This window comes from Typha latifolia, chromosome 3, assembly GCF_019914945.1.
Source record: "Typha latifolia isolate L0001 chromosome 3, TyphaL0001v2, whole genome shotgun sequence".
Lineage (NCBI taxonomy): Eukaryota > Viridiplantae > Streptophyta > Magnoliopsida > Poales > Typhaceae > Typha > Typha latifolia.
In genome coordinates, this window is record NC_133088.1 from 17174828 (window position 1) to 17196462 (window position 21635).

At 37.2% G+C, this 21635-nt stretch overlaps 4 protein-coding genes and 1 long non-coding RNA gene across 8 annotated transcripts; 2 read left to right on the plus strand and 3 right to left on the minus strand.

Moving 5' to 3' along the window:
- On the plus strand, positions 1-5814 carry LOC140784112 (serine/threonine-protein kinase BSK1-like). The gene is made up of 9 exons (XM_073131320.1): positions 1-714; positions 816-951; positions 1608-1741; positions 2284-2389; positions 3462-3547; positions 3911-4099; positions 4845-5024; positions 5126-5239; positions 5348-5814. The coding sequence occupies exons 1-9, from the start codon at positions 379-381 to the stop codon at positions 5600-5602; spliced, it is 1536 nt and encodes a 511-aa protein (XP_072987421.1). The 5' UTR covers positions 1-378; the 3' UTR covers positions 5603-5814.
- Positions 5815-6331: 517 nt separating this feature from the next.
- Positions 6332-8856, minus strand: LOC140784041 (probable polygalacturonase At3g15720). The gene is made up of 9 exons (XM_073131218.1): positions 8836-8856; positions 8123-8248; positions 7785-7922; positions 7524-7691; positions 7415-7438; positions 7114-7321; positions 6823-6904; positions 6632-6740; positions 6332-6551 (listed from the first exon to the last, which is right to left on the minus strand). Exons 1-9 carry the CDS (start codon positions 8854-8856, stop codon positions 6414-6416), a joined length of 1014 nt encoding a protein of 337 aa, XP_072987319.1. The 3' UTR covers positions 6332-6413.
- Positions 8847-12384, minus strand: LOC140784578 (probable polygalacturonase At1g80170). Of its 2 annotated transcripts, none has more exons than XM_073132066.1 (10): positions 12221-12384; positions 11845-11936; positions 11520-11657; positions 11188-11358; positions 10973-10996; positions 10606-10813; positions 10440-10521; positions 9799-9907; positions 9507-9623; positions 8847-9289 (listed from the first exon to the last, which is right to left on the minus strand). In XM_073132066.1, the coding sequence occupies exons 1-10, from the start codon at positions 12348-12350 to the stop codon at positions 9050-9052; spliced, it is 1311 nt and encodes a 436-aa protein (XP_072988167.1). In that variant the 5' UTR covers positions 12351-12384; the 3' UTR covers positions 8847-9049. The 2 variants fall into 2 exon arrangements, with proteins under 2 accessions (XP_072988167.1, XP_072988168.1); XM_073132067.1 differs by having other exon boundaries at positions 8847-9243; positions 12221-12382.
- An 829-nt stretch (positions 12385-13213) lies between these two features.
- Positions 13214-18232, minus strand: LOC140785198 (O-fucosyltransferase 6-like). 3 transcript variants are annotated; one of them, XM_073132971.1, is made up of 10 exons: positions 17843-18232; positions 17699-17755; positions 17464-17554; positions 17113-17186; positions 16434-16522; positions 16153-16339; positions 15123-15304; positions 14637-14739; positions 14202-14533; positions 13214-14116 (listed from the first exon to the last, which is right to left on the minus strand). In XM_073132971.1, the coding sequence occupies exons 1-10, from the start codon at positions 18041-18043 to the stop codon at positions 13663-13665; spliced, it is 1770 nt and encodes a 589-aa protein (XP_072989072.1). In that variant the 5' UTR covers positions 18044-18232; the 3' UTR covers positions 13214-13662. The 3 variants fall into 3 exon arrangements, with proteins under 3 accessions (XP_072989072.1, XP_072989071.1, XP_072989073.1); XM_073132970.1 differs by having other exon boundaries at positions 17113-17189; positions 17843-18189; XM_073132972.1 differs by having other exon boundaries at positions 16153-16328; positions 16434-16500; positions 17113-17189; positions 17843-18183.
- LOC140785199 (uncharacterized) lies at positions 17898-19973 on the plus strand. The gene is made up of 2 exons (XR_012108402.1): positions 17898-18034; positions 19626-19973. It is a non-coding gene; the product is annotated as an uncharacterized lncRNA (long non-coding RNA).
- Positions 19974-21635: the final 1662 nt, after the last annotated feature.

Sequence of the window (21635 nt, forward strand, 5' to 3'; positions counted from 1 at the left end):
CGTGCTCGTGTGGACAAAGCTTTCAGACAAAAGGCGGAGCAAGGAGCCATGGGGGGAGGGGGTCTTTCTGCAAGAGGCCTGAAGCACAAGTGGTTATTTGCAAAAACGCTAACTATTATCACCATATTTTGTCGCTAGAGAGAGAGAGAGAGAGAGAGAGAGAGAGATAGATCTCCCTTTCGCTTCCACACGCAGAGAAGCAAAAAAGAGGAATCACAGCTTTCCTCATTCGCTTCTTCTATCGTATCACTTCCTGTTTGTAATAATTCCCCAAATAGATATTTATATATATATATATGTGTGTATATATATATATAGAGAGAGAGAGAGAGAGAGAGAGAGTAGCTGTAGTGGGGTAGTTGTTGGGGGAGGGGGGAGATGGGGTGCTGCGGCTCATCACTGCGGGCGGAAACCCACCCGGAGAAGCAGACCAACCACCACCAACCGCGGCCATCGGAACAGCGGCCATCATTCTCGCTTCAAGTGGCAGCGACGCCGCTGGATTCTGTAATCGGCGGGGAAGTACCGCCCTTCGCTGAGTTCTCCTTGTCTGAGCTCAAAGCCGCCACTAATGGATTCGGCGCCGAGAACATCGTCTCGGAGAGCGGCGATAAGGCGCCCAATCTCGTCTACAAGGGCCGGCTACAAAACCGCCGCTGGATCGCCGTCAAGAAGTTCACTAAGATGGCCTGGCCCGATCCCAAGCAGTTCGTTGTGCGTACTTTGTTTTTCTAATCTTATTTGCAAATTTTGGTGTTTTTTCTTAAAAAATTAATTGGTTGTTTTTTTGAGAAATTGCGAATTGGGTTTATTAGGAGGATGCAAGAGGAGTTGGGAAGTTGAGGCATAGGAGGTTGGCGAATTTGATTGGGTACTGCTGTGAGGGAGATGAGAGGCTACTTGTTGCCGAGTACATGCCGAATGATACGCTCGCTAAGCATCTCTTCCATTGTAAGTCCCCAGTTCTTTCTTTCCTTTTCTTTTAGAATTGGGTATTGATTAATTTGTATGTACGAGTCTTCTTTTTTTAGAAAGGTGTTACTTTTTTTTACAAGTGTTCTCGTTTTTCCCTTTTAATTGACAAAGCTGTTTCTTTTATGCTGCTTTCTTTACTCTGCACGAAGTCGGCAGCTTTTGTTTGCAAACATCGATTGCAGCCATGATCTCTGTTGTACTTCTGATGCCTTGTGGTGACCCCTTCAGGCTTTTGTTGGTTACTCTCAACTTCAAATCGCACAAAATGCTTTTCTCTCTTAATTTTGTCTAGTTTGCACATTTTTCTTTGTTGTTGAACTTTGCTGTGCCACTGTTTTCGCATTTCTAGATGAAGAAGACAGCCTTAGCAACTGAGAAATCAGTATTGTGTGGTTATGGATGAACGATGTGGATGACCATAACTGGAGTCTTTGAATTTGGCGTCAATTGTATACCTTGAAGACATATTATTTACTGCCTCTCATGAACTTTCTTATGGACAAAAGGAGAATTTTATTTTGTGTCTTTTATTGGCAAGGCTGCTGCATATATTCAGTATAGTTGTTTTGTTTAACAATTCCGTTCTTATTTTGCTGGTTATTGACCGTTCTTGTATATGGAACTTTTAACAGGGGAAAGCCAAACTATTGAATGGGCTATGCGGCTAAGAGTTGCTTACTACATTGCTGAAGCATTGGAATATGGTAGCAATGAAGGACGACCTTTATATCATGACTTAAATGCATATCGTGTCCTTTTTGATGAGGTAAAAGACTCCTTTCTAAGCTTCTTTATTTAAGACAGAATTGATGATAATATACAAAATATTACTCAACGCACAATATTTCTTTACTATTCATTTTTTGGTTAGATTGGTGAGCGAAGTTTGTATATTCTTTAACACGCGGTTACTGCATTCTAAATGTGACAGGGTCATATATTACTCTTATATATATATTACATTGGTGCTAATTCCTTTGCAGATACTGTAGTAGCAATACTGCTAATTTAGTTCTAATCCTGATATTGTCTAATGTGGCAGTTCTTTGTCTCTTTACTTTTAAAGACAACTTTTGTTTTGTTCATCTTCTTTGTACACTTTTCATGTACGACAGAATGCTCACAACGGAATAATCCTCAAATGCCTTGAAATCTAGAAATGTTTCTAGTAGGTGTGAATTGTAGTAGTATGTTCTGAACTTTTTGTAGAATTAAATATTTACAACATGATACTGTTTTATGCTGGTTTTTTCTTTACAAGCAGATCTGAAAGAAAAATCAGCTTGATCACTTCATCTCTCTTAGCAGGATGGTGATCCTCGTCTTTCTTGTTTTGGTCTGATGAAAAACAGCAGGGATGGAAAAAGTTATAGCACAAACCTAGCTTACACACCTCCAGAATATCTAAGAAATGGTATGCCTCTGTTTTAGTATGTACATCTTTTGAGTATAATATATTAAGTTGGAAGGCTCCAGTCTTGTTTGCATGCCATTGAAAGTCATCTTTTGGTTTATGCATCTCTCTAATCCTTCATATGAAGTTATAATTATAGTCCTCCCTAGTCACTAGAATGGTAGAACTTTAGACATTGACTACTTGGAGTTAGTAGGAAAAGTAGAATTTTTTCTGTTTACCAGTCTCTTACTTTGGTGGCACTAAGTTTCTTTCTTATCTTGTTTATGCTTCTTTATACTTAGGCCAGGCTGCTTTGAAGAAAATAAGTCAGAGAAGGGGCAGAGTTTGTGAAGACATTGGTTTAGACTATAAAGAAGGTTACAGGTTTAATGCAGATACTTAAAAATTAAAAAAATTCTGCAGAAATGAACTTATTAGGCTAAAAGTACCACTGCAGCAATTTCAGCTATGGTTTGGCCAAAGCAGATTGACTTTGCTAGAAAAATGAACCCTTAAAATAACTTGCAAGCCTATGATATTTGTATGCATTTCCTCTTTCCTATTTCCTCGTGTGAAATATGTATCTTGAACCATCAGAATCTCTTTCTAATATATGGAATTTGTATGGCTCTAGCGAGTTGATTTTCTTGTTTCTACTCGTGTCATCTCTTCATCATTACTTTGATCCTTCTACTAGTTCATGACTACAAAAAGTACTTCTTGCCTGACCACAGGCACAGACTGCCTAACTACAGCTTTTACTAAAGTCCTGGCTTTCCATGCGGCGATGGCCTATTCTTGGTATATCCATATGTTAGGATATGATAGAACATAAACTCGTTAAGTAATGCTAATTTTTCTTTTTTCTAGAGATCTTCATGTGTTTCGGTGTTCAAATTGAAAAGGTTATAATCTGATTTGGTTATACTAAGATTAATGGATTTAACTGAAAAATGAGATACAAGCGATAAATTCCAGAGACATATTTTGTGGAGAGGATGCATTGTGTACGAGATGATTTGGTAGGATCACAAGATAAAAGGAAACAAAAAGTTTGTATTCCTGACACCTTTTCTTTTCCTTGTTGCAGGGAGGGTGACTCCAGAAAGTGTGATATTCAGTTTTGGCACTGTCCTCTTGGATCTCCTTAGTGGAAAGCGTATCCCACCAAGTCATGTACTTCTCAAAACACGGTTCCCTGTGCAAATTAATATTTTCTATATTTCTTAAGAATGGTTGTTTGCATTCAATTTGAATGTTCCATGCTAAAATTCACTGCCATTTGACACTGATAAATCATTGTATGTTTTCACCCAATATATTAAATTATGTATAGAAATATCTTCTGCAGTTTGAATATCTAGTTGGCATATCGTTTTAGGAACAATGTATGATTACCACTGTTTCCATATTATGTCCTAACAGTCAACTTATAGTGTGTTTTGTTAGTACTTCTCTCTACTATGTCTTGTTTTACAAATAAGTTGAAATTAATTAACCTGACAGCCCTTATCAATACCTTGATATTCTTGCTTGCAGGCTCTTGATATGATAAGAAGTAGAAACATCCTGCAATTTATGGACTCACATTTGGAAGGAAATTTCTCAACAGAGGAGGCAACTGCTCTTGTTGATCTTGCTTCTCAATGTTTGCAATATGAACCTAGGGATCGACCCAATACGAAGAATTTGGTTTCCATAATTGCACCGTTGCAGACCAAATTGGAGGTAATGCTCTCATGTTATTCATGTTATCCTTTATGACCATAATAATATGCTAGTTTCCCTAGCAAAAATTTGCTGCTCTGTCTCACTGGAATCATTATGTTCCAAAGCAATGACATTGCATTCTTAGAGAAGATAGTAGTCAAAAAAAGCATATTATGGTCCATGTTTCTGTTGAGCTAATTTCTTGTTGTCTTTGATAGCAATTTTCAGTATCTGTGGAGAATATTCTTTACTGTTATATATGATAAGAGGCCCATATTGTTCTACATTGTGGGATTCCTTGTACTTCATTTTCAGAGTTACCAGTTGCTTGTATACAGACTCACATATGAGGTAGATTACAAAGTTAATGTTAAATATTTTAAAAAAGATTTAGTAATTTTGTAGTCAATGATTGCACCTTGTGGTCTGAGAAATCTCATTCTAAGGTGAAATGTTCAAAACACTTTGTTCCACTTTGGATTAGCTTTTATGATCCTGAGATACAATTAGTGGTTAGATATATTAAAAACTTTTCCCAGATTTTTAATATGAAGTTTGTAGCTGAACTCTCTCTCTCTCTCTCTCTCTCCCCTGGAATATTTCGAATAAAACTATATACATATATATGTATGTATGAACAGATGTAAAATGGCTATCATCTTTTATACAAACTGGATTTCCTATGCAAACACTAATAGCCATATATTAAATACTTCTTTGGAAAAATGTCAATAACATTATACCACTGATATTTGCAATGCAGGTGCCATCTTATGTGATGCTTGGGATCCAAAAGCATGAGGAAGCTCCTCCTCCTCCAGCTCCATCACCTCCACAACTCCGTCTTTCACCCATGGGAGAAGCATGCTCCAGAATGGACCTTACTGCCATCCATCAGATTTTAGTGAAGACACATTACAGAGATGATGAAGGAACTAATGAGGTACATAGTTCAAAATATAGGCTATTGTGATGCATTCTGAACCCTGGTTTTCACATGAAGGCGAATTTTGTTTAACGGACGGTTCTGCTTTCTGGCATCAGTTATCATTCCAGGAGTGGACACAGCAGATGAGGGATATGCTGGATGCCAGGAAGCGAGGGGATTATGCTTTCCATGATAAGGATTTTAAGGCAGCTATTGAATGCTATACCCAGGTACAGAGACTTCCACACAAAAGGGCACCTGATTGCATTGTTCCGCTCCCTAATGGCCTGAAATTAGATTTAATAACGAGAATTATGCCTCCATCCTTTGATGTGCAGTTTCTTGATGTGGGAACGATGGTCTCACCAACAGTACATGCAAGGCGAAGCCTGTGTCACCTTATGTGCGATCAACCCGACGCAGCACTTCGGGATGCAATGCAAGCACAGTGCGTTTATCCGGATTGGCCAACAGCTTTCTATATGCAGGCAGTTGCCCTAGCCAAGTTGAATATGCAGGCTGATTCCCTCGACATGTTGAATGAAGCAGCGGAACTAGAAAACAAGAAGCAAAAGGGAGGGAAAGGTTCTTGAGCTTGATCAGAACAGCTGCGTCTTTTGGCAATCTCTTGCCGACAACGAGGAGGATTCTGTTACTGTGTTGATACATCATTACTACTAGTAGACCCTCTCAGGATGGTGTTTTATAGAGAGAACCCTTTGATAAACATTTGACACAATTCAGTTTGTTGTCTGGTCTAATTTTTTGGCCCCGTATATATATGATCATACCATTGAAAAACCAACAGGAATCAGGATTCTCAGCAACATTTGTCAGGATTCTTCAACTGATCTATGCCTTATTAATTTTTCCATGGTTGCACTTTCTACGACTCCTCTTCCTGATTTCTTCAATCAATACAATATCTCTGTCAAATCTTTTCCACAAAATAATCTGCAGACCTTTTATTAATCAAATATATATAGGACATGCCATGACTTCAACACAACGGACAGAAGAACAATTGAGGAGATTAATAATAATAAAAAAACTCATCCAGTCATCCTAAATGACGAAGACACGGCACATCTGGAATAAGATATCCCCTCGAATAGCCATGGGCATTGATGCAAGCCGCATCGGTCTTCACCCCAGGAACTGCAGATGTTATGTTGACGAAACTGAGCTCGATGCCGTTGCAACCCACTGTCTGGCTACAGTTGAGTGTCACCGCCGTTGGCGTTTGTGAAGTCCCATACAGGTGATCATATGTTATGTTGCTTATCTGCACGGCCTTCGGCTTCATAATGGAATCAAGATTCAAATATCTATCTATCTATCTATCTATCTATCTATCTATCTGTATATGATAGGGTGTAATTATAAAGTTTCCAAAATTTTAATTTAGATTATATATACCTGGGGTATGCAGCTCCGAACTTGAGAAAAATCACAATAATATTGGTCGATGATGACAGGATTCATTACATTAGTGAAATTTATATTCTCGAACCACACAGATGTAACAAATCCTTCGCCACCCTGCAACAAAAATTAATTTTACTAAAATTATTCCCATAAACAGGTTAATTATCAAAGTACGTGGGTGGTAAGTTTAATACCTGCCAAGTCTTAATCCTCGCTCCATTACTACTCGCCTTGAAGTTTACGTAGCTCACATGAATGTTCTCCACGGACACCTGCTCTCCTTTCCCCCCCAAGCTTCCCACACTAGTTATTAGATATAATAATTAGTGATTAATTAGTTGAAATAAAACACCCAGTATATATAAATCACACTAAATTACGTAACCTTATGCCATGACCAGGGCCACATTCTATATGGTGGATATTAACATCCGAAGTCTTATCCCCTATGGAAATGCAGTCATCGCCTACTCCACCATGCACAAGATTAAGATCAATTACCATATTGATTCCAAAATAATTAACTTTATGGTCTTAAAAAATACCTTGATATTGATATCAGTGGAGGGATGTTTTAGGTGTTTTAGAGTTAGATGTCAATTATAATAAAAGTAAAACGAAGAGTGTAAATTATAAATTTTTCAGAAGGACAGGTATTAATTAAGTAGCAAAGAACCTGTCCCGATAACACTATATCCGATTTCCACATGCTGTGAGTGCTCGACGTGGATACCGTCGGTGTTCGGGCTCGTCGCCGGGGAAGTTATCTGGAGATACGTGGCGTTAATCCGGAGGCCGTCGTCGATAGTTACGTGCATCTGGGGGCTATTCGTAAAGGTGAGGTTGCTCAGTTGTAGGTCAGTGCATCCGATGAGCTTTATCATCTAAGGACCATAGTGAAAATAGAAGACTTATAAAGGAATCTTACCATTTAATTAGTAATAATTGGTTAAATTAGGATTACAAGGAAAACTAACCGGGGGTGCTTCACGAAAGCATCCCTGCAAGAAGACTTATAAATTTAGTTATTAGAGAAGAAGGTTTTATAAAATTTCCAGTAGAAAATAGTAATAGTAAGTGTCATACTGGTTTAGGATTAATGTTGCACTTTAGGTTCCACCAGCTCTGGCCCCGGCCGTCGAGCGCTCCCGGACCGGTGACACTTAGACCTTTGATCCCATGGAATTCCAACCATTTGCTCATGTCCTTTGCGTTCCATCTGCTAAGCTCAGGTGCCACAATTTGGCCCAATATCTAGCAATCATTATTATTACTATTATTATTATTAAGAAAAAGAAGGAGAAAAATATATGAATGTTAATGATAAAATCAATAATGTTAATATACCTGCAGATTTAGTTTGTTAGATTTGCAATGGCCTTCAAAGACGATGGGCAGAAGTAGGAAAGTATGACCCGAAGGCACAACCATGGTAGAAGAATCCCCAGCTGCGGCACACGTAGCCTTCCATGTCTCTATGAATGCCTTCATAAGAAGATAACCATGCATATGAAATTTTATTTTTCAGATATGCATGTAATATATATATATATATATATATATATATAGAGAGAGAGAGAGAGAGAGAGAGAGAGAGAGAGAGAGAGAGAGAGAGAGAGAGAAGAAGAAGAAGAAGAAGAAGAAGAAGAAGAAGAAGAAGATCTACTGTATATATTTTTCGTTACATTTGTATCATCCGCAACACCATCACCTTTAGCTCCATGATCCATAACGTTGAACACATTCTGGCCATTGATGAAAGTTGCTGAATGGACCAGCCCTAATATTGGAATGACAAGGGCTATAAAAGTCTGCAGATAATATGTATATACATAAGCATGTTAAAGATATACTATCCTTCATAAGAAATAATAATAAGCAAATAATTTTCCATTCATTCATAAGGACCAAAAAAATTCATCATATTGGCTTCTTACCATCTTGTATCTCAGTAGTTTAGTGTGGCAATGGCACTAAGAACGTGGAGTTATAAGAAATTAAGCAAATGTTCCATTATATATGAGCTGTAGATACATAGCCTATTTCATTAAGTAATAAAGTGGTTGATACTAAAAATAAGTTATCCTTCCTGAGGTTTGGATAAATATAACTTTAGAGCATACCTTCCCCTTCGTGGATAAACTATTTAAGGTTCTCCTTTTTTAAATTCTTATCTAATTCCCCTACTGACAAAAATATCGTCTGACGGCTATTTTAATGGGAAGGAAGTGACTCCGTCGGGATATAGTTTTGACATTCAACCCTTTTGTTCTTTTAATTTGGAGTGGTATTTATTGCACTTTGCTGGCATGAAAAGCAATTAATGGGATTTGATGAAATGAACTAAGAAAAAGAGGATTCATATATATGGGAAATGGTAAAAAATCAGTGATTATACTTGTAAAACAGTAATCTTCATCAAATGAAGTACATTTAAACTCTTCCTAAATTTTGATACTCGTGTACGTATCCATTCAAAAGTACAAATTTTTTGACATCTACACATTAAGAAACTCCAATTGCTAATAATTTCCAAGTATCTTACGGTTGAATTAGATCAAATGGATCAGTTAGCATATGGGAATGGCTAGTAAGAGTAGACCACAAAATGTTCAGGTCTGTTGTAGGAGACATGACATGTTTGGGTGGATATATCCTTTCGTTTCTCCATGAGCATTAATGCAGAAGGCTTCTGAGTCTGTCTCCGGAAATGCCGTTGTAATGTTGATACTCTCAAAGTGAAGCCCTGTGCAAGCAACATTTAGGCTGCAGTTGAGGCTCATGGCGACACGAGTTTTTGAGCTTCCTGAGAGATAAGAGTATGTTACGTCGCTAATTTGGACTGCTTTTTCCTTCACAACAAGAAGCAAAGTATGCAACGTTAGATATAAATCATTTCCTCTAAACAAAGAGAATTTTGTAACTATTAAGTAGCTTGAGACATTTGTATGACAATCTGAACAAGTTCAGTATTTTCTTTCAGTTTTCTTACTTCGCATAATGTTGTGTTTTTCCCAAAATTTCATTTAAATTATGACAAGTAGAGTATAACAGAGGCAACATATATACCTGACTAGGACATTTGCCACGAACATCACAATAGTATTGATCAATCATGACAGGGTTGGCAACATTGTTGAAGCTAATGTGATCAAATGATATAGACTTTGCATATCCAGTGGCTCCCTGCAACAGTTTTTAATTTTTATCAACGTAAACAAACCAAGGAAAGCTCTGCTTGAGCTTGAGTTGGTTGTAAACCAAGCCAATCTCAGGCCACAACTTCATTCTCCATCCATGAATAAGGTTGAATGGAAAAATGATAAATACTGGATTACGGGCTCAATTTATTGATGAATACCTGCCATGTCTTGATCCTTACACCATTTGATGTGTTGAAAAATTTCACAGATGAGACACTGATCTCTTCCACCGAAACATTAGACCCTCCCTTTCCTAAGCTTCCAACACTAATTAAAGACATACAAAAATAATCAGTAAGTACTCGTGCAAAAATAAGGAAAGTCCAGATATAAGAAGCTAAGCACTGCTCCAGGTCCATAAGATTTAATTTTCCTAGTTCATGTACCAGCTGCCAAAATTTTCCCATGTTCATCCCCAATAGTAGACAGTAATGCCAACATGACTTTTAATGAATCAACCTTATTAGGCCATAGTATGTACACTTGCTACCAATATTTGTTAGAACTCCATCGACAGGGCACGTCTTAAATCTAGTAATGAACTTGGATTAGTCTGCATGTAGTACATAATTTGCTTACTGATCTTTTTTCTTTTTTTGTTAGAAGATTGAAGAAAAGAAATGAAACAACTAATTATGTTATCAATTAGAACTCCATCGACAGAACACACAGTCTTAAATCTAGTAATGAACTTGGATTAGTCTGCATGTAGTACATAATTTGCTTACTGATCTTTTTTTTTTTTTTTTGGTTAGAAGATTGACGAAAAGAAATGAAACAACTAATTAGTTTAGCAAACCTTATACCATGTCCTGGTCCACAAATGATACGTTGGATTGTGACATGATAGATATCATCTCCAATTGATATGCAGTCATCGCCTGTTGCAGAAAGTGCACAGTAAGCTTGATACAGATTTGCTACATGTTACACACACAGGGTCTGTAAGTGTGTGAGCCTATTACCTGTCCCTATAACTGTGTTCTCTATCAGAACATCGTGAGAAGCATGAATGTGGATACCATCTGTGTTGGGACTTGCCGCAGGGGCTGTGATCTTGAGATTGGTCACGCTAACTCTCTGGCTGCCTTGTATCAAGACATGGGTCTGTGGACTATCTACCAGCTTTAGATTGCTAAGTACCAGGTCTTTGCATCTCATCAACTTTACAGCCTGAGATAACAGAACTAAGTTAGGGTCTACTACACCAAAATTTGGTTAACATATTTAGTCAAATCACAATTTCTATTCTGTTTAAAGAAAATTTTGAATCATATGGACATATCAACATATCAAATGTATAATTCTGCATCTTTTCAAAGCAATACTAACCGTTGGGGCTAGCTTGGTGCAGCCCTGCATCAGAGGGAGAGAATAAAGAGAGTTAAATATAACTTTAGATGCATATAAACAAGCTCCACAATTGCAAATACTCCTATGTTATTTACCAAAGTAAAAAATTGAACTGAGAAAGTAAATCAAGGAAGTGTTATTATAAAGAACATTGTGAAGATGTCCTCCATCACAACTGTTGCTTCTACACTAACCTCGCCATGTCTAATTTTGCAAGATTGCTGCCACCAATTGGCTCCTCTGCCATTTATCAGACCTGAACCTTTCAGGATGAGTCCATCCACGGAATCAAATTGAAGCCATAGGGATGCATCAATATCCTTCCACATGCTTGGCGCTTCCGGTGGCACCAGAGTTCCATCAATCTTTCAAAATTTTAGAACATACCAGCATTAGAATAGATTATGGAAAGGAAATTAAAGATAGTTTCAACCTTCCTCTTACTAAATTCGAGTTATGCAGGTCATGCCTTAACAAAGTGTCACAGCTATAGGAGTTAGATAAGATCAATGGAGGGACATGAAACCTGGACATTGACATTGCTAGAATTGCATGGACCCTTGAAAATTACGGGCTTTACTAGGAATATCTTATCCTTGGGAATGATCATTGTTGGAACTCCCAATGTTGTCCCACAAGTTGCAAGCCACGCATCTAAAAATGCCTGGAAAAGAAAAGAATAAGAAATCAAACAAAACCACATAGAGAATATTGATTATACTCTTTGATATCCATCGGGTTCATCCAATAGTGATTCACAAAACGAGATATAACACCAAGAAAATGAAAAAGAATGCAATATTCCAAATAATGAACTACTAAAAGTAAGCAAGAAAACAACTTTAACCTACTTGGGTATCATCCGCTACACCATCACCCGTAGCTTGGAAGTCAAGAACATCAAATTGTATTTGGGTACTTCCCTTGTCACCATCACCAGTAGCTACGTACAAGATTAGCATCATGTAAAATATCTGCTGCAATATGCAAGCAAATCTAGAGATGCCCATGAATCCTAAAATCATCCAAGAACCTAAACGGGCTCCAAAATGATAAAATGACCCACTTTTACAAGTTACCAACCGTCTCAGACTGCAACCTAAAACATATAAATGGATGGTTTGACCAATCCAAGCGTTTGGCTCGAGGCCTATTTGACGAAATGTCTACATCACGAAATGGAAAATGGACAGACGCAGTGACCAAAGCTGAGAGAATGTGATTTACCATATGGCGAGAATAGAGTCAACCCATCTTGGAGCCAATCCAGTCTTAGATGCATTAAGTCGAGGCAGCAGTTTGCATAAAGCCAAGCTACAACGATCAGAACTATGAGAGATGAGAGAAAGCTTTGCATGGTGAGATTTGATGGAAAGCAAAGAGACAGAGCTCTCCATGGGAAAGGAAAGTGAGCTCATATATTTAAGGCGTCTGGAAGAAGAGAAAGAAAAAGAAAGGAAAAAAAAAAAAAACTTGAGGAGGGGGCTTGAAAATACAAACGCACGTGAATAATCGACCATGCGTTGGAACTGGGGATTTTGTGGACCAAAACGGTCACGGACACGACACGAAGTGGCGTAGGTGAGTGGATCTTATTCATCGCTTGTTGCAGGAATTTTCTCCATTTGGGTTCTCGGCAAACTTTCGCTGGATGACAAACATATGTAGTTAAATAGTACACTTGAGGTTATGAGATCTATTCTACTTTTATCTCTAAATAATTATATGAGCAAACTTGGAGCATAAAATGTCTCTGCATTAAATGTATTCGGAGAGGCAAATAGGGCGGCTGACTAGGCAGCTAACCGGGGGAAGGTGGTAGGGTCCTAAGGTGGGTTGGACCTGGCTAGGCCGTTTCCCTCGGATCTTTGTAATATTTTGGGCCTGGACAACCCGGGCTAGCATGCTAGCTCAGGTCCGACCAGCTCAATGAAGCTTGCTAATTTCAAAAAAAAAAAAGAAAAAAAAAGAAGGTTGTCAATTTGCCTCTCCCATATCTAATTTTAGGCTCTTGATCAATTGAGAGAAATAAAAAATCTCCAAGTTCGCTAAATTATTAACTAATTAATTATCGGATTTTGGTTATCTGGAAAAAAAGTAGACCTTTATTAATGCTTTTTCAAGTATGCTAAGAGAAATATGAAGAGCAATCTAATTACATAAGTTAGACAAAATCTACATCCATAAATTTTAGGACAATATATAGTAAAGAGAGAGATATAAACTAGAAAATCATATGGATATATATTCAATAACAAACCTCAGATCGAGGAAAATGTTTCAGGTTACGTTATTATGTACATTGTAGCTTTTATCATAAACAAATCATTCTCCTACTTTGTTGCTTCACTTGCACGATCAGGTTGCTGAAGAAATTCTGTACAATACGACTATGCCGCCTACTCTTTATATTTACAATTGTCTTGGTGCTGCTTTCCACAAAAGCAAGACATAAGCAACGACATCTTGGCAAAGATTGACATCATATCATTGTTGTGTTGACAAGGAACGATTCTTGCATTTTATGTTTTCCTATCGCACAGTCTCGCTTTTGTTTGGCTCCTGAACAGTGCAAATTTTCCCTGGAGCAGGGCTCTGTGGTATCAAAATATGAATATGGAAAAAATTTAAATAAAAAGAATGAACCAGATCTCTCTTTGAGCTTCTGACTAATCTGAGACTAATTCTTCCAACTCTGAATCCTGAGCTTTAATGAAGAGATTATACTCCAATTCTGTTGTGTTAGACAAGACACTTCCTGAGAGTGCATTTTCTCCATAATCCAATTCTGCAAAGTCTAAGCCTTCATCATCAGATGGATATTCTGTTGGATTGACAGCATTCTTTCTCAGATAGCCCTCTTCATTTTTAGTATCAAAATTCTTCTGAACATGACCAGATGACTCTGACATCACCTCAGAAGTCTCGCAGATGCATGTCGAAGGGTTTTCATGAAACTCACCTCTACCCAGTTTAACCTCATTGGGTTCCCCCATAAATCCTTTTTGAAAGGTGCTAACTTTGGACGCAAACATGTCCCAAGACATGCTGGTTCTGTTCAGAAATAAAGAAGAGAGTTTTCTAGCATTAGGTCTTATGGTCCTCTTGTGCCCGTAATATCTCCTGCATTGAGAAGGAGATCAATAAGCATGTTCAGATCATTTTCGTGCACAGAATAATTCTATTCCTGAGAAGAATTAAAACGTACCTCCGACCAGCTAATATTCTAGCCATGTTTCCATTGTTGTTAGTCACAAATACATCACTGCTATCGCACACAATGAAATCAAGAGCCGCCATGCGAGATGAAAATGATGAGAAGAGTGCTAGCTCCTCCTTGCTTGCTAATGTTTCTTTTGAGTGGAAGTTAGGGAAAAGCGCTTTCAGAGGTGCCAATGTCTCCTCTCCTCCATACACATCTCCAGATGCCACATAGAGATGAACATCATTGCCAAAGCCCAAGGCTCTTAGCATTAGGCCTACTTCTTCAGGTGCTAAAGGGCATTTACCACGCCTGCGCTCCTTCTCGGGGTCACTTGTCTAAAACAATAAAAGAAACTATCTCAAGCATGCTGCATAAAAGTTTACAATGATGCCTTTATTGAACAGACAAACCGAAGAAAAATGAAGTACTGCTTCTTACATGTAAGGTTTTCCACCTCTTGCGTATTGCACCCAACTCTTTCCTCTCCTTCTCTCCACCTCCATAATAGCAACCAGAGAAGGCAAGCATGTCAGGTTCAAATCTGCCAAAGTAAGCAGTTCACAGGGAAAGGAACTTTCAGATTGACAAGGTAGTCATAACTCATAAAAGAAATTAAAGAATTCTAACATTTTCCTAACGAGAATCATTTATTATAAGCATTCTTATGGAGAATCTATCTGCAAGCCAATGTAAATAGCGGTCATATGTTGCATTATTCAGGTTTAAAAGTTTTGGTCAACATTCAAATCAATTTGGCCAGAGAATTTATCTCCAGACTTTTCTCCAATCAGCTATGGATCTAAATAACTAAAGGTATCTAAAAATGTTGAAAAGAACTCAACGACCTACACCTGATATTTCATTTCTTAGAGCCTCATATTGAACTACTAAACAAGGCCAAAAAATAAGATGGTCAAAATTTACCTGAGGTGAATGGCAATGAAATGCCTGCTTTTTGCTTTCATTCTCTGGATAAGCGTTTCACCCATTTCTATAATGGAATCTGTAAATTTTAAAGCATGGTAATTAACTCGACATCTCAGCTTTTGAAGATCTGGCTCCAACTTATTTGAAAGCCTGTAGTCATATTTCTTCAGCTGAACGACCTGCATTATCATGGAAAATGCATGTTAGCTTTGCCTATGTTCATATTTCCTAGCTCCAAATAACAAGCCTGGTTGGGGTAGGGATATACTCATAAGTACATAACACATAAGGGACAAGCTAATTGAGTTCATGGTTTCAAAAGATATTTATGTTAATCCTCCTAAGTAAGTTGATAACTGGTGAGTGTCATTCAAGGTATCAGATTTTCAGGCACTTTTCAGGAGTTCTTTTTAATTTTTTTAATACAATTCTTGAGAAGCTGTAGCAAAGTATTTTGGTTGCATCAACAGAAGGTAAATCTTATCTCTAGATGCGTAAATAGATTTAGGAATTCTAGGTAGAATTTTGACAAAACAATTGATTCACAACATTTTAGACAGCTCTGAATCAACATCACTTACATTTTTCATTAACAAGGAGATTCTTTAACAACCCTAGTTTCCTAAAGCTTATATATTCTGAATTTATAAGTCCTTTTAAATTTTGTTACTCTAAAGAATTGAAGATGCTAAAACAGATATATTTTTTAAAGTGATTATTTTTCTGATTATCATGATAGCATCTCTACAGATTATTTAGTGTGAGTCATCTTAAACTTTTTACCTTGTATGGCTCCTACATTATCACTGATGTAAACAATTTGCTGGAAATATGCAAGGTATTAAGTACAATTGGTCTCATGAGCAAAGTTATATGAACTGCTTGGCACTCCATTTGTATTCATTCATTGATATTACTCAAAGGAAACTTTTTTGTGGAAAATAAAACTGGCTCAAAATTTACCAAAATGATTTCACACCTAACTATAAAGAGAAATCATGATCAATGTATACAAACTGATACTTACATGCTTTTTTAACAGAACTGGTAGGACTCGGCTCTCGTAACAATTTGGAGTACACTTCCTAGGGACACGCATTGCATAAGGATTCCCGACAACTTTCCCACCCTTCTTTGGTAGTTGTTTTATGATCTTAACATCATTCGAGAGTGACGATATGAACCACTCAACATCAAAGATATCTGCAAAATCACTGCAATATAATATAATCCATTTGGTGAAAACTGGTTCCATGATTCATTAAGATTTCATTGTGCACAAGTTTCAAAGTAGAGTATATTTGAAACCTTGCATCCTTCCAGAAAGATTTCTGGTCCAGTGTAGGAACAACAAGAGTTGCATTGAGAATACGAGCTGCAACAACAGCATCTATTATCTGAAATTACAACAGTTATACATAAAGTTAACTGCAGAGATGGAAAAGAAATTACCTAGGAAGTTAACTGATTAAGCACAATTGTACATCATGAGCACTTCCAAATCCTAGAAGCAAAATTACCTAAAATAAGACAATTCCCCCATATAAAGATGGTGATTTCTAGACAATGACTTGCTAATTAGTCTCTACATTAAGAATTGATGTAATATCAACATAATCCAACCTGAGAGCCACAAGCAAAAATGAAACTAAAGATTGTCCAAGATGAGGAAATGCATGATGTTTCTGAATCTGTCAGTATTAGACCACATGATATTCAAAGGTACCTAACATCCTCAAAATGTATGTCAGATCATTTTGGTTGGCATAATTCAGCAAACTTATCCTTTCCACAATCCAAAAATTTCAGCAGAATAGGAAACTGAAACCAATATATTGGTTTAGTGAAACACAGTCCAATTTCTGATCACAAGGATTGCCCCAAACAAAAGCCAATTCTAATTGAATGTAACATGTCAAGGCACAGAGAACAAAGGAGAATTCTTAATGAAAGAGCATAACAGTATGGCACTAGGAATAGTTCGCACCCCTGTTCGCTGTTGATTTAATCCTCCGCTCGTTGCAATCATAAGGTATCTGTTTGTATGAGTTATGGCTTCAGCTGCTGTAGGTAAAAACATAAGTACAATCGTTATCAGATAACAGAAAATATTTCAAGAAAGAGCTGGGTAGCAGCAAATGACACAAGATATTATATGGAAATTTAATTAGGAAATCTATATTGTTCCGCAGTATCATCCACTATATGATAGGAAAGAAAGGTCACGAAAATAGTAAGATGATTTATGAGCTAATATTGATAGTAATTGGTACGAAGAATCATAAAGCTCTGGATAACTAATACCAAAATAATAGAGAGAACCTAAAGAACGACATACTTGCAAATCCAATACTAGCGTTGCTGCAGCCATAGAAATATTTAGATCGATTTGAACTCCAAAGGTCATGTCTTGGTCTCCCCGCTCCACTCTGCGAACTCCAAGCAGAAGTTGAAACAATAGCGCATAGCAAATAAAAATTCAATGTAAAGGAACCCAACAATCAATATTATTATTCGTAATTAAGTCTACCAAAAGATAGAATTAAAAGACGTAAGGCAACAATTTAACTAACCGGAACACGAAAAGTTTCACCACCCACCACATTCCTCTGCAGCTCCACCTTCTTCACCTACCCGCAAGGAACAAACATAAGCAATCCATGTAGAAGAAAAAGAAGGAATGCCCAATACCCAAAATGGCGGATTGAGATAGATACCAAGAAAGACGGTGTCTCTGGCGGCCGGCGGCTATGGTAGGGCGGATTGGGGAGCAAAGGGTGGTCGAGAGGAGGCGGCACGAGGAAAGAGTAGAACGCAATAACGACGACCAGCAGAATCGCGGCGACGCACACAGCCGCGGTCGCCGGCACCGCCGGGATAATCAACCAGCCGTGGTGTCGCCGTCGCCGGTATCCCATCTCTCTCTCTCTCTCTCTCTCTATATATATATATATATATATATGTTCCTCTGTTTAGCTCCCGAAGCTTATGTATCCCTCTCTCTATCTATTGTTTTTATATGTTTTCTTCGTCGTCGAGAAGAGGAGGAACACGACTCATCTGGAATTAACTTGGAAGACGATACGAAAGGAAAAGAAACGAAAACCAGAGTAAAAATAGCTTGATAAAGGATGAATACTGCGATTCTATATCAGTTTTGAGTTGGTCGTAAGGAGTGGGGTGAAAGGCAAAAAAGAAAAGTATTATACTAAATAAGCGAGTCCAACAGCCTCTCACCTATTCCGAAGAGGACTAGTTCAATTCCCTTAGCTGGGATGTGCAGTAGATAATTAATTAGTAACATAACCGTTTCAGCTTTTTCAAACAAACTCCTTCAATACCTACATTTTGTCTTTATTATTATCCACACCTTACGGCATAGATATTTACTCTCAATGTCTCATAAATACTTTGCCAATAGTTTTCTTGGTAGACATACCTCTATCATGTAAATTGGTTAAATTAGCTATAGATGTTAATGTAGGATAATCTTCTTCTGTTAGATTTTATTTGTACTTATGTAATTAATAAATTATATTTTAAAACATAATTTATATTTAGATAATATGTCTAGATTTTATATGTGAGTATATGTATAAGTTATAAAATATTTGATAAAAAATATTAAAATGGAAGATTAATTTTGAAGTCAAAGTGCCATTTAAGTACTCAAATGGTGTCATGAAATAGTTTAAAAGAATACCAAATGTACGAACGGCCTACGTAACTTATAAATTTTATATTTTGTGAGACCTAATTTGACTCAGATTTAGTTTTATCTTAAGAGATATTTATTTTATATCTAAAAAATACTTATCTTATCGAGAAATTTACTTTATCTCTAAGAAAATCCGTGGAGAATTTTGAAGAGATATTTATTTTATGTCTAAGAAATACTTATGCTATCTCTAATAGATATTTATCTTTATGGGTGCATTAATTTGGAACATGTTGAATAGTTACTATTTAATGTATTCATATCAAAACTGAAAGAACTATGTCTCGAGATAACTGAGATAGAAAGTTCAACATTAAGAATCAGTGAGGTTGGAAAACAGTATGTCGCGGAGTCTAATAAGCAAGTTTGGTATAGATTAAGTTGTGGAAATTGACGAGTGATTTGTAAGCTTCTTGCTAACTACGACAAATTTTAGTGATTAATTTCGATTTGAATTTGGATTCGTAATTTTTTTACCTGATTTAGAATTTTTTTATATAAATTTTGTTGTGTTTATGATCGCCTTTTTTACGCTTTATTTTCTCCATATTATTATCGATAGCTTATGATATATTTTTTTGTTGTAGGGCATTTCTTATATTTTTCAATTAGTAACGTAGCGTAAGTAAGGATTCACGTGAGTTAATTTTTCATCACCCTTTTGATTTATTTTATACGTGGCTATGAGCAGTGACTCGTGTCGTTTTATTCATGGTATCTTCTAATGGAAGCAAGATTCTATTCGTAGTGGTGGTCATGAATGTATGTATATCTGGATGCAGATCACTGAAAGAAGCAGTCAAAGCCTCAAGGAGGGAGTCAATGGAGTTAAAAACTAGTAGAAATTATTGGTGTCCATTGTTAAAGTTTAGGCACATGAATTAATTGATTTCAGGAGAAGGTAGTGTTGATGCTCTTTGGGTTGTTATCTGAATGCCAAATTGTTTGGTAGATGGGTTGCAATCAGCACAGCTCAAGGTTTGAGAAATCAAAGAGTGTTGTGACAGGTGCATTTATGCTACTATGTATTATTTTCATTTGGTAGGAAAGAGAAAGGATAACTACTACGACGTGAGACAGCTACTTTTATATATAGTTAATTAATTGTCTTCTATTGTGTGATAGCACATCATAACATGCAATTAGTGCTTGGAACTAATCTTGATTTAGCTCAACAACTCTTATGATTAAATCTCACCAAACTATATATTTACATCTCTAACGTTGTCATTTTGTCAAAATAAATTCTTAGTCGTCATTTTTCACCTCTTTGTAATTTTAATTTACATGAAATCGTTTTAATGATATATATATATATATATATTCTATATTCCCTTGGAATTATTTTCTCATGGTTTGGATCCAGAAAAGGACCTGATTAGGTGACACGAAGCCGGGGATATTTCGGGAACAGAATTAAAAGTATCTGTGCATCCTGCTTTTGAGCATTAAAAGCGCACCAGTACAAACCGTGGAAGTATTAAGAGTTACTTCTTTCTTTCTCTTTTTTAATTATATACATTTGACTACTAACAGAGCGGTTTGTCGTTTACGTAGTTTCAATAGTTCCAATTCCCAGTAATAATCACATAATATTATATTCTGATAACCATTCCAGCCTTCCCTGAATACCCCTGGCCGTGGGTTCTGGACGTGGCAAACTCTGACCAAAATACCCCGTAAAAAGTTAGTGGCAGGGGTGTTATGGGAATTAAATAAACCCTTTTGTACTTTGGGTTCGTTTTGGGACTCTCTCATGGTCCATTTGACCTTCTTCCTCCACTCACAACTAACAGCGTGGAATTAAAAGGAAAAAGTTTCCGATGGGGCCCATCAGGGCCAGTTGTTCCTGCCAATTCTTTTAGGAAGCTCCCATTTAATGTTATTCCCGAATTAATTAACGATCCATAAAGAGGCTGGGAATTCTCTCGAACATCAGTTGACATATTTCAAGCGAGATCCGACGGATAATGGAGCATTTTAGACCGCATGCCCATGCATGCATGAATGCCTCGAGTAGCTCGCTTGTCCGCATCCACGGAAAGTGATACAGATGTTTACTCTGAAGATCGAAAGCTATCGTTTTCGTTTTCCGTGAGAGGTTAGAGACCCCAGCAAAAAGCCATTTGTAGTGGCTGTCAGTTTAAGGTAAGAGATGATCAATTAGATTGTGGAAGAGAGGAGTTAATTAGAGTGAGTGGTATAAGAGGAGGAGAGCAATGGAATTGATTCAATTCGGGGTGGAGAGAGAACTGGAGGGGTAGGTGTTCATGACCTGCAGCAGCTGCAGGGAGGAGGTTGGTGGTTGGTTGGGCCCATGGGCACTATGGAGTATAGAGATGATGGAGTAGAGAGAGAAGAAGAAGAAGAAGAAGAAGAAGAAGAAGAAGATGGGCAAAGCTTTATGGACTGCTGTCAGAAATGGAAGCTTTGCAGGTGCTTTGTTTCGAAATGGAGGTTGGTTTTCTCTGCTTGGATTATTCTCTAGTCTCCCGTCTGGCCATGATGCATGTTGGAACTTGGATCAGTGCGAGATCAATGGATTAGGTTATGTTGGTGATCTAAATGGGCCCAATGTGGACCATCAAGGTGACTTTAATTTTAAATGGGCTTAATACTTGTTGGGTTGGGCTGAGCCCAATTCAAAATATTAAAAGGAAGCCTTTAATTATTTTGAGATAATTATATTTTGCACCCACACTTTTGCATTTATTATCTTTGACGGATTGCATTTTCTCAATTGCTCCCAGAATGCCCTCTGTGATAAATGATATAAAAGACAAAAATTTTCG